This window comes from Clinocottus analis, unplaced genomic scaffold (genome assembly GCF_023055335.1).
Source record: "Clinocottus analis isolate CAN_PGR_092001 unplaced genomic scaffold, fCliAna1.0.p SCAF_15, whole genome shotgun sequence".
NCBI lineage: Eukaryota > Metazoa > Chordata > Actinopteri > Perciformes > Cottidae > Clinocottus > Clinocottus analis.
In genome coordinates, this window is record NW_027175876.1 from 15,483,814 (window position 1) to 15,497,079 (window position 13,266).

The 13,266-nt window shown below is 43.4% G+C and overlaps 1 protein-coding gene across 2 annotated transcripts in view; it reads right to left on the reverse strand.

Annotated features, from left to right (window-relative positions):
- Positions 1-5,858: 5,858 nt before the first annotated feature.
- bcl11bb (BCL11 transcription factor B b) overlaps positions 5,859-13,266 on the reverse strand; it is a 29,324-nt gene continuing 21,916 nt past the window's right edge. For both annotated transcript variants that reach the window (XM_068577182.1, XM_068577181.1), the window contains one exon: positions 5,859-10,840. In XM_068577182.1, coding sequence (XP_068433283.1) covers positions 8,781-10,840 — 2,060 coding nt within the window. In that variant the 3' untranslated portion in view covers positions 5,859-8,780. The remainder of the gene's footprint in view (positions 10,841-13,266) is intronic.

The following is a 13,266-nucleotide window of genomic DNA, read 5'->3' on the forward strand; positions in this document are numbered from 1 at the left end:
ATTCCTCCCATTTGAATACCTTTGTGGTATGAAAACCATATCATTAAGTACACGGCAGAAATAGAGGAGGCATCAGATTCCATTACCATGTACAACTGCTTAACTCTTGACTTTTTTTTTTACAATTTGCAAGATGTGTACAGACCAGTGTTAAAATATACCCCCAGCCATTGCACAAGGTCCAATTGCCTTGTGATTAACGCACAATAAAAGAATGTGATGGCTTAAAGAAGCAGCAGGAAAAGCTGCCCAGTGAAAGATGGGTGTACTCTATAATTAAGCCAGTCTGCACTTGATGAAAGTAGATCACACTGGCGGGCTACGGCTTCACAGCCAGTTTGTTTTTACGACATAATTACAGTCCAAATCAAATGAGAAGATTTAATATTGCACCACGACGAGCATGTACCCAATGCCAACAATGACACTGACCCCCCTGAGGCAAGGTGTGCATGTATGTGAGCAAGGTGTGCATGTGTGTGTGTGTGTGTGTGTGTGTGTGTGTGTGTGTGTGTGTGTGTGTGTGTGTGTGTGTGTGTAGGGTGGAAGGGCGGGAGGGGGGGGGGGGGGGTCAGGTTGGGCGTCAGGAAGCCGGCAGCAGAGAAGCTTCCCCAGCAAGAGCTACCTGTGTCTGGGCCCCTCTGGGAGGTCCTACACCAACAGAACTCTGCTACGCTAGTGGGACAAGACGGTAGGAAAGAGAAAAAAGAGTTGTCTCTGAAATAAATAAAAAAAGGGGAGGGAGAGGGAGAGAAAATGTATCTGGAAGGAATCAATCAAGTAGAAGCAGGCTTGGGAGAGGAAACAGAGAACAAAGAGCTGAGAAGGGAAAATGGATACAAGTGAGGTTAAAGCAAGTGATGAAGAGACCGAAAGCAGACGGCTTAGATACGCAGACTGAGGGGTGTGTCTAGAGCGAAGATAAATAAACGTTATGCTTTACGGTACATCACCGTGCTGATGTGACGGACAGTGTTCAGGGTGTTTTAATGACACAAACAAAATCAGTTAATGGCAAATTGCTGTTAAAGTGGATCACATCAGGTGTCTTCACAATCATGTCCGTTACTTTTCTGCCTTATCGTTAAGAAGAGTTTTAAGAAGAAAATAATTGTCTGTCTAAATGTGGAACAAAGGATTCCAGTTTTGCTGTGTTGCTTTCTTTATGTTATTTTAAAATACAGACTTATAATACTGTTGTATTGGTGACTGACCAACTAACTGACAACTGACCAAGAAGAAAGAAAGTAAAAAATAGTATGAGCTACGCACAGAATTATGAAAGCCATAACTAAGTGAATGTGAGGAAGATTGTAATTTTCCGAGTTCAGGAATTTTATGACTATAAGGGAGGCAATTATAGCAACCATGACTTGTCATATCTGTTTTAAGATGAGTGCCGTTTTGAAACTCAACGACATGATTTTGCCCTAAACGGCCAGAACCTCCCACCGAGTGAGTGGCTTTAGCGTTTTAACTCCCTCTGAAAAAGTCTGCATTTCCTGTCCTTTAGTTACACGCTGGATATGACCACAAAGCCTTTGTTCCTGTGGGTCCGGTTCTTCCAGAAGAGAGAATCTTCCCAAGCCACACTGTTGAGTGGCCACGACCCACCACACTGCTCTCTGTCTCCTGACCAACTTTCTAAATGGTTCCCCCTACTCTTCCCCCCATCTTTTCTTTCCCTCTTTTCCCAAGAACAGCCAGCTGGGCCAGATTTACTGTGTAGAGGGTGAAGCGCAGTCTGCTGCTGGGCGGGCAGCGGCATTTGACTGGGTACTGGTCAGAGCCAGTAGATTACTAACTGGATATCTACAGAGAGGCCAGTGGGGCCTGATTCCTGTGATCCAGTGGAAAGTCAGGTCTCTGCGGTGGCCTTGTGGTTCTGTGTGGCCCGGGATGCGAACCGCAGTCCCTGCTGACACCCTGTTCCCTGAGGACGTGGTTTTACTCCAAACTTTGATTTCCTATCTTCTGCTCAGCGACTCTCTGTCTGTGACTATCGGGTCTCTGCCCAGTGCGTTCTGGTGAAGAGGATACAGCACATCCTCACCACTGCCGCTCGAGGCCACTTCTCTCATGAGCTGGGCACACAGACGGGGGCCTTCTCCTAAACTAGCTTCAAGAAGGCTAGGCCCATGTGAACTGTGTAAAGTAGCCCTTTAAGAAAAACACACAGTCTGGCATGAATGTTTTGACATAATGTTGAAACTATGTTTTATAATAAGAGGCTTGAGGTTATGATATGATTTGCAATTTTGGAAGACAAATACACAATTTTGTTCTACATCAATTGTCAGTCTGATGAAAATAAATGTAATGCCATCTTTTATGTGCCTTAAATGGAATACAGTTCATATGTCAGGTGCTCTTCTTTGTCTCTTGTATATATATATATATATATATATATATATATATATATATATATATATATATATATATATATATATATATATATATATATATATATTTGTTTACCTTTTTTTAATCCTTCAAGCATCTGCAACCACTAATGGTTGGGCGTCATGCTATTACAAGTGTTATGTTAATGTTGTGCCATCGCTATAAAGAGCTGTGGCATTGTGACATGCTGGCTGCATACACATTTCTGCTGACCAGAAGACCAAAATCATCAATATGGCACACAGATGTCACTGTCAGCCACACTCTCACACACACACACACACACACACACACACACACACACACACACACACACACACACACACACACACACACACACAAAGAGAGTTGGGAAAAGTCGAAACCCTCCTGCAAACACCTATGGCCCCAATCATAGAATATTTTGACCCAATAATAACATTTTTACGATCAACCATGTATAATGTCATTCCACTGAAACATTGAGTCATGGGTCATTGTGTGTGGCATAAGTTGGCAACCATCAGAATTTCTCCTGATTTGACTTTCTGGAACACACCCGCCCTTCACAAGCTTTCTTTTCTTTCTTCACTCCTCTATATCCACTCCATTGTGTTTATTCCCTCTTCTCCTGTTTTCTCTTTAAGCGAGGACACACACACACACACACACACACACACACACACTGTACATGCACTGTTTCTGTTATGCTATCCAATGGCCTGGAGGCTCAAGCGAGGACAGGCTTGACTGTTGTTGGCCTGATATCAAGAAATACCTGATGGTCCCAACACTCATGCCAGGACTCATTTTTGAAGCAGGAGGCTGTCAACAGCTACCTTCACAAATAAAAGTTGTGAGCCTCGCTCTCATTTGTATTGTTATCTAAGAACAAGGGAGTTGTAGGAGCAGTCAACTCTGAAGTAACACTTTCCAAACTGGCTTTTTTTAATCAATGCACCGACCGGTAGAGTCGCACAATGTGAAATATTGTTTGTCAGATTCTGATTAAGATTTAGTAGCTACTATCCCTGTGTTCTGTCTTGCCCCAAGATTTCTAACTGCAAGCTAGCACAATTCCTCCCTGACAACATGATCGGTATTTCTTAAATTTCAACCATAAAACATCCACTCACAGACCTTTAGACATCACACTCCAACAGCCTGCAGTTTAACTGAACAAGACGGTGAAAACCTCATATGATGCTTAAGCTACCTTTGAGGTAAATATTTAGGGATTGTTTCAATAAAGAAAATCAACGGTATAATCAACGGTAATTTCAACGGTACAATCAACAATTCCTATTAATATTATAGTTCTATTTCAGTTTTCGATGTGCCCTTTGGGTCGAGGGCACCCATAGAGAGACTACTGCTATGGGAAGAACACAGACCCTACAGTGGATTATCCTAGTTCATTATAGTATTTTTCCTATATAACTCGAATTCCCACCATCAATCATGGCTGACTTTAAGCCTAATTTAAATATAATTTATTAGTGAGTTATATAAAAACCTGCGCTCCAGTTGTCATGAATAGGGGATTTGCTGTCGAGACCAAAACCATTGTTTGTACCTGTAAGGTTGCCCGAGTGGCTATAGGGCCCACAAAGTGACAGGAACACTCAGTTAGGTTGTGCGGGGGTCTCTAAAATGAAAGGCGACAAACCCGTGCAGCAGTATGTAACTAACTAAGAGCTAAAAGGTCCCAAGTATAGTTTTGGTTGAGTTATTTGTGGCAGGCCTTAATTACCAAGTAAGGCCTGCCACAAATAACTCAACCAAAACTATACTTGGGACCTTTTAGCTCTTAGTTAGTTGGTTAGTTAGTTCAGGTAGGGAACATGAAAGAGAACTCTAGGCTACATGGTGTGTTTTTTTTATAATGTTGTGTGTTATGAAGAGGGGTGTTCCATGGCCCGATGCTCCTCTTGGATTATCTGAATGGGGTTTTGTCTGTATTTCTGTGTGAGGATGATGTTTCTCTCTTGGGTGCTTTGAGAACAACATACTGTGGATGTAATGGGTTCTGATGTACTGTGGCAGTGTGTATGCCATTTGTATTGCTTTGTTTGTTTAATGCTGTTGAAAGAGTTTACCAATGTGGCTGAGCAGCTGATGGGTCTGTATCTTGTGGGATGTTTTGGATCTGTTTGACTTTGGCTGTTTTCTTTGGGGATGATTGTTTGTGTCAGTTGGTGGTCTTCTGCTGAGTTGAGTGACAGGAGGGATGTCAACAGTTTCCTTCCATTCATGGTCAGTATGGATCTGAGGGACAAGAGTGAACGTTTGGAGGTGATACCTGAATAGAGTTGCTTTTCCTGATCTTATCTGGATGTAAGAGAGTCACTATGTTTTTTCTTGTTTTGGGGACCACTTATGTTTTTATTTTCTGCCAGAATGTCAGCCGGGTCCTGCTAAGAGACTATAGATTGGGTTCTGATGATCAATTATCCCACAGAAAATTAACACCTGTTTAACAAAATGTTCAACTATTTATATTGCATATATATATATATATATATATATATATATATATATATATATATATATATATATATATATATATATATATATATATATATATATATATATGTGTGTGTGTGTGTGTGTGTGTGTGTGTGTGTGTGTGTGTGTGTGTGTGTGTGTGTGTGTGTATTGCAAAACAAGTTCTTAAAAAAAAAAAAAAGCAAAAACAAATAGCATTGGCTACCCCTCCATGTAGATGTGGTGCCTTCCCCTGGGAGCATTCCTTACATAAGCCAATAGCACCCTCCTGTTTCTGGGTGTGAACAGAGGGCTCCATCACAGCAGAGGAGAAACAGGTGACAAACTATTTGTTTTCCTCACCAAACAGGTATCAATAAATGGAAATGTTCAGTGCAAAAATGTGTCCCTGCATCTTATTTATAAATGCATGTTGTGTGTATTATTACACTCTTTTAAATCCTGCATATAGGTCCACCACTATCGGCTGGTAGTCTGCAGTGATACAAGATTTCACACCCTGAAGCCAACATCAGAATCATAATTATCAGAATGGGATTATAAGCAGCTTTTTTCTGCAATGTAATTTTGTCAAAGCCCCTTAAAAAAGTTTTAAAAAATATCAGTGTTAACAGATGAGGTAATTCCCAAGGACTAGTCTAGAATGGTGGAGCAGCAACAATAGTTATGTATTCTAGTTGTAGCTGTACTAAACATACGTATTATGTATATACAGCTGCTCCAATGTGTCTTATTCATCACGATGGCAGAAAAAGAGGAGGATGAAATAATCAGAATGAAAAGTTCCTTCAATCATAGAGCAATTGCAACATTTATTGAAGTGTTGGCTTTCTTGTATTGATTTTTCAACACATTACAAAAATACATATATGTTCAAAACAGCAGATGTGTACTGTTCTAAAATCACTTTTTTTCACAATGATGCACTCCCCCCTCACCTCCCCCCACCCCCCACCCCCCATCCCCCCAAAAAGAAACTGTTTTGTACAAAGAGTGTAAGTGAAAGTTGTGAAATATGAAAATGTATTTAAATTTACAGTTGTAAGTGCCATCACAAGACCTTCAACCAACCATGAGGAAAAACAAAGACAAAGAAGTCAATGGACATGAATGTCTCATAAAATTGATTTGTAAAAGAATTCCCGCTGAATGCATAGCATTCCCCTGCCCAAAGTTACTCCTTTAGGATCATCTCATTCATGTAATTCAGTTTTTTTTTTAAATCGTTTTTGTTTTACATCCATGGAGGATAGCTTCACCAAACCAACAACAGGAAATTCTTTTTAAAAGAAAAAAAAATTAAATAAAACAAAACTAAACAGTCAATAATGGCACCACTGTTTCTAGAAGAAGAAAAAATAATCTGGCATGATTCTGCAATATTACATTTCAAAACATATCTTCCCATACAGTGAACAAGTAATCATAAAGAAACATATTCATGAAGATAAAATCCCTCCACCATGATACAAAACTGCTATGGCATTCAAAAACATTTGAAAGAACATTGGAGAAAACAATACTTTATATTCATTTCAACACTTACACAGAGTATTTCATTAATGGCATACTTCAACACTGTAAACATATTGTAAGCCTGAATGTCCATGTGTGATGTGGCTCTCTGTCAGGGTTCTTCTGTTCATCGATTGGATGTGATATATTTCATAGTTGTATGCTGAACTGAGCTTCGCTGGGATGAACACTGTGTGTACAACAGGTCGGGAGTTTGGCTCTCGTGGTGTAAGCGTAACATGTGTAAGCAAGCGGAAAGCAGCTCTTCAGCCAATCTCACTTCTTATGTCAATTCGCTGTTAATATATTGAACTATCTCATGGGGAACTGCTCTGGCCTCAAAATCATTTCTTTTTTTAACTCACAAAAGAGGAATTTGCATTCAAGACACAGTATAATCCTTGTTTTCCTGTAGGCCTAAAAAAAAAGAAAAAAAGGTGCAGGTAAAACCTGACAATAGACCAAAATAGCAGGTCAAGTGATTGAGAATTGCAGTACTAAAATGAAAGATGTAGTCTTAATCTTAATCTCCTTTCATGTGGCTTTGTGTCTCCCTCCCTCTCACGCTCGCTCTGTCTCACTGATGGTCCGTTTTAAAATGTGGCCAGTTCTGGGTATTAAAAAAAATGTTTTCATATGCTTCCAATTTCATTTGAATGACTCTTCTCCATGGCCAAGATCTTGCTCTTTCTCCCTCCATGTCTTTCTCACACTCATTTTTCAATCTTTAATTTTTACCATGAGAATAGCCCCTACTCAAGGTCGTCCGGCAATCCCCTTTGCAGTTGTGCTCAATAAGTATCATAACTCAAAAAAATAGCTTTTTGAAATTCTCCAACAGATTCAATTCAGGATGAACGATGCAGAAAATAAAAACTGTAATCCCCAAAAGTTACTAACATATACACTGTCTCAAAATCTGTTACTGGGAGTTAAACCCATATCACTTTGTGAGGCGAATGAACCGGCTTCCTTTTTAAAAGCCGCTCTAATGCATGAATCTGAGCTAGTGAACTGTGAAAAGACACCGTCGGAGAGGGAGGCTTAGAACACACTGCAGAGAGAAGAACACACACTCTAACACATGTTGATATGAATTGCATTTGTAACCATTTTATGGATTCTATGGGGACAGGAGAGTCGACCCGGGTCAGAGTGTTGCTACGGCCGACACCAGAGGGAAATGGAGAATGATTTAGAAAGTGTTACAATTGTTGAAGAAGCTTTAGTTGAACAAACTGCCTTTGAGTAAGCACACACAGGACGGGGGAGTGGGGGATATAATCAGGTGGGTCTGAGAAAGGAAGAATGAATGGGAGTTACACTTAGCATATACTGGGAGTGATGCAAGCAGCTGGTCTTCTGATTGTTTAGTTTTAGGCCGTCTTTCACGTACAGTCGGGGCTACTTTAACATATCAAAAAAAAGAATATATTTACAAACCATAAGCAGGACTTTTCTCCTTCTCACATTAATCATAAGTAGTCTTAACTTATTCAACATATTAAATATGGTGTTTAATCCTACATTGGGAATGTACTGAGCATCAGTTAAAGGTACCTCCATTAAGTGCAACCTTTATTTATGTCCTGACTCAAGCAAGGACAGCGATACAGTAACTGCATTTTCGAAATTATTCACATGCCAATATTTTCAAGGACAAATTTCCTAAATAAATGTAAAGTAACTTATCAGGATTTTTTAAATCCAGCAAGATGTTTTATTGTCAGGCTGACATTCAGTGCTTTAGGCCTGTGTTAGGGAGTGGATTGTAGTCCGCTGCTGCAGTTCATATAAAAAAAAAATATTTTGACTTTACTTTAACTGCTTTGCACAATTTTACTTAGACATGATAATAAGCTTCCTTAAAGGAAAAAAAACTAAGAACATTTGTAATATAGGGTGACGTCTTCCCAGTTATCGCATTTTAGAAAGAAAAAAGTTTTTGCACATTTCAAAACTAACTCCATATGAAATCCCACGAAGAGGTACCTGCACATGCCAAATATCATTACAAAAACTCCAATAAATACAGAAATTATTGCACAGTAGAAAGGCTCCATGGATTCCTAACTGATAAAATCCTCAGACAGTTTGCCAAGAAACACCATATTGTGCATTCCAGACAAGTTCTCATTAAAGTTTCCCTTTGTTTATATTCTCAGGTGGCAGTTTCTGTGACAAGAAAAAAAAAAGATGAACATCAATCAATCTCAATTTTTTAAAGAGAGAAAAATTATCCAGCCAAGCCGCCGAGCTAGCTGAAGAAGTGGTTATAGGGATGTTGTGTGTGCATGTGTGTGTCTGTTTTTGCTTATGTGTGTTTGATTGTTTGCTTGTGTACACCTTAGGCTGAAGAACAAATGGCTGCTGGCCTAACCTCTGTCCGCCTCCTCCAGTTTGACCTCACTGGCCATCAAATGTTCGCCGTGCCATTTCTTCATGTGTTTCTCCAGCGTGCTGTAGACGCTAAAGGGCATATGGCAGATGTCGCAGCGGTACACATCCTTCCCAAATTGCCCGTGGGTCTTCATGTGGCGCGTCAGCTTGGAGCTCTGGGCACAGGCGTAGCTGCACAGGTCGCACTTATAGGGCCGTTCGCCTGTGTGGCTGCGGCGGTGCACCGTCAGGTTGCTGCAGTTCTTAAACACCTTGCCACAGTACTCACAGGTGTCATTCCTCCTATCCTTAGAGCTCGGAGGCCTGCCGGGTCCCGGTCCCCGCAGGAGGTGAGGAGTGCTGCTGCCGCTGCGGCCAGAGGCGCTTCCTCCTTCCATCATCTCCCCCGGCGGAGTAGAGAAGCGAAGGCTTCCCGTCTCTGAGGAGGAGTGCTCGGAGGAGGTGGCAAACGGCGACTGACGGGAATCTGTGAATCCCAAGAAGGGTTCTCTGATGAAGTGGCGTGAAGCAGCGTAGCCTGCCAGGAGCTGAGAGTAGACATTCTCCGGGGAGATAAGGGGTAAGGTCGGGGGAAGCTCCAGCTGTTCCTTCTCTATCTTGATCCTCTTGTTGTTGGAGGGGTTTGGACTGGTGATGGGAGTGGGCCGACGCTGAAACAGCCCCGGGAAGGAGTCTACTTCAGATACACTGATCCTACCGTTCATGACAGGCCTTTGTTCCACCTGCTGATCTCGCTCTCTGTCCTGCTCCCTCTCATTCTCTCTTTCTTCACCCCTCTGTCCAGCATCTCCATTAGGCTGTCTCTCTAGGCCTCTCTTGTTAAGGTTAAGTCTAAGGTGATTGTCCAGATGGCTGTACGGGTGCATCATACCCACCCCGCCACTATCACTTACTCTATCTTCGCTCAGGGGTTCCTCCCCAGGACACTGTCTCGGGCCATTCTCCCTGTTCTGGCTGAACTCCTGGGAGTCTTCGCTTAAGTTTGAATCGGGCCGACTTCCATTCCTCAATTCTTCCTCTTCTTCCTCTTCTTCCTCTTCTTCTTCCTCCTCTTCTTCCTCCTCCTCCTCGTTGTCCATCCCCATCCCTCTTGAACATCCCTCCCTACTCTTTTCATCCCCCTCCCCTCCATCTTCTCTATTTCCCTGTTCTGGGGAGCCACTCATAGACCCAGACTTGTTGTGCATATGTGTCTTCATGTGCCTCTTGAGCTTGCTGGCCTGGGAACAGGCATGATCACATAGATGGCACTTGTACGGCCTCTCTCCTGTGTGACTGCGTCTGTGGACGATAAGGTTGCTCTGGAACTTGAAAATCTTTCCACAGAACTCACAGGATTTGGATTTCCCCGGGGTCTGGTTCTGACCCTGGGTGTCAGGAGGGCTGGAAGAGCCGTGTCCCCCCTGAGCAGTGGGCGGCTGCGGGGGATAGGTGAGAAACGCCGGGGGCTTGGAGCCAGCCTGGAAAAGTGTGGGACTCAGCAAGCGGTGCATTGGTGGCACGCGGTTGGGTGAGAGAGGAGGTGTGGGGCCCCCGTTATTGGTCGTGTTGCCGGCCAGTTCTCTCAGACGTCGGGAAAAGTCCATGGAAGGAGGCTCCATGGGGGTCATCCGCATTACCCTCTCAAAGGCACTGGGGTGCTGGGACAGCAGCCCCATCTCCTCTGGGCCCAGCCGCTCTAGAGCGGGTCTCGGGGGTGGGGGAGGGCTCATAAAGGGTGGAGTTGCAGGCAGCCGGGTCTCCATGTACCCCGGGGGAGGAGGGTGGTGTTCCCTGAGCAGGGGCGCAGCCATGCGGAGGAGGTGGAACGGGTTGTTGGTGTCACCAAGGAAAGTGGGGAGAGCGGAGCGGGGAAGGGCCTCGGCGCATGGGGGGGGAGGCAGAGCCATGCGGGGGGTGAGGGAGCAGTTGACCGGGTGATGGTCCAGGTAGATGCGGATGCCATGAGTGTGCTGGGCATGCTGGAGCAGAAACCAGGCGCTGGTGAAGGTCTGCTTACAGGTAGTGCAGATGTAGCTGGATGGCTCATCTTTAACTGTGGGAAGAGAAAGACAATCACCATGAATATTGTAAAATAAAAATAAAAAACACTTAATTGATTCCTTTTATTCAAGGTATTACTATACAATGCTGCCATGTACAATTAATTATACATAAAATTAAGTCAAATTAATTAGAGTTCTATGAACTCTCTGTTTGTGTCTATGTATGAGGGTTTTCTTTGTCTGTGTGTATAACATTTTTTGTGTCAGTGTCTGTGTGTCTACAGGCTAATGCAGATGGCAGGTACTGCCCTGAGGCCACGACACATTATGCTAATCTAATGTCAGCTAGGCTTTAATATACAGATCTATCTCGTCTACTCTGTCATTTCCATATGGAGACAGGAGAGACAGCAATGGAAAAAGCACACTGATGGGGAAAATAGGAAATATGGGAGAGGGGGAGGGAGGGAAAGAGGGAGCGAGGGGGAGGTGTGGCATTTGCGAGAAATAGAGGCACAAAAGGAAAGATAGGAGAGGTTATGGGGACGATGTGTAAACAGTAAAGACCCCTCCAGTCTTAACACAGCATCCACTTAAAATAAAGCTCTACGTCACTGGTGTTATAACAACTACAGTAAAGTGATTTGGTGTGACTGTACACTCTACAAAAATGTACTTATTATTGCCAAATGAATCTCTCAGTCACTATGGCACAGTCGTGTCAGCCCGCTTATGAGTCATAAAAAGAGCCCTGGTCGGGATTCATCTAATTCAACACAGGCTCGGTGTGTTTGCTTGCAAGGCATCTGCATCTACTTTATCATCAGCAGCTACCGCAAGTGGAGTCGAGTTGGTACGGTGGTCCCAACGCTTAAAGCCTGGAGGAGGAAATAAAGACGGAGAACTGACTTTTGCCCAGAGTAAGATGGCTGCCTCAGAGCCACCCAGAGTCATGGAATGTAAAACACACATGCAGCACAGTTACATGTGTGGCAATATTCTCTTTTCACTTTCCTTTCCTGTCTTCAGCTTTTAACACACACACACACACACACACACACACACACACACACACACACACACACACACACACACACGCACACACACACACACATTTGTATCGTGCAGAGCAGATGAGCCAAAGCTGATGTTGGATCAGTGTCTCGAACAGGAAGCTGATTTGGCGGTGTGATTGGGTTGGCTTTCCCCAGGGGAGAAGGGGTCAGAAAAAGTTAATGAGGGGCTCATTTACTGATTCTGTCTGTTTTTCTCTGCTATTAGTGGCTCTGGTGTAGCCGTCTGGCTCACTGTTTGTGTGGGGTGGCACATGGCCTGGCTCCTGCTATGCTACGAACGTGTGTGTTCAAGCCGGTGCATGCGCATGTGTGTGGACATTTATGTGGATGTATTTTTGTGCTTGTATGTCGGTACGTGTGTGTGTTGGGGGGCGAGTGGCGGGCTGCCTGCCCGTGTTTAGGTTGGCGAGGCTTCACACGGCCGCTTGGCAGCTGAGAGCTGGACAGCTTAACAGCTTGCACGATGAGAAGAAAGTGAAAGAGGGAAGGGAAGAGGAGGAGAGGGGGTAAGAAGAGAGGTGGAGGGACGTTAAGGGCCCGACATGATTGGGCAGTGGTACAGTGACTCGCACATAGAGGGTATTTACATGCCCCCCAAGGACCAAGAGGGGTCCATATATTTGGGAGCTGTGTAATCTCATCAACACATGAGGATCAATATGAAATGAAGATGTGAGATTGGCAAAAGGATTGATGAGCGCTTTCTCAATTTATCAAATTGTTTTTCTTCTTATTTGTATATGTATTTTGGTCTGCACACACGGCTTCATCAATACAAGCTAAACTATCATATCATCACCAACACCCCAAAACCTTCCACCCCACCACCAACATATTTGCATCTAGTGATATCTTTCATATCTTACACAGCCGTGCCATATGCTGTGAAAGGAAGCGTGGCAGCTAAGAGAGTGGCAGCTGATGGCTGCTGCCTAATGATAACCACAGACACATTTCATCAACTTCCCAAACAAGCAAGCAAGGGAGGGGAGAGAAACCCAGTCAGAGAAAGAAAAGAGATTGGAATAGCAAATAAGAGAATCGAATGAAGATAGATCAATGGATGGATGGATGGATGGATGATGGATAGATACATAGATAGATAGATAGATAGATAGATAGATAGATAGATAGATAGATAGATAGATAGATAGATAGATAGATAGATAGATAGTCACATACACAATTTCCCTCACACAGGGAATGTGAATATTGTCACTGCTCAGCGCTCCAGCCAATAAAAACCTTCATTAAAGAACCAGGGTGGGCCGTGTCATGCTTCAGTTTGTGGTAATTACAGTCGTCTGCCTGACATGGCAGGGACCCTCCACTGCTGACCGCCAAGGTCAACTACCAGTTAGAAAAGTTACGTTCTCCTCGCCACCTAGTCACTGATGCTG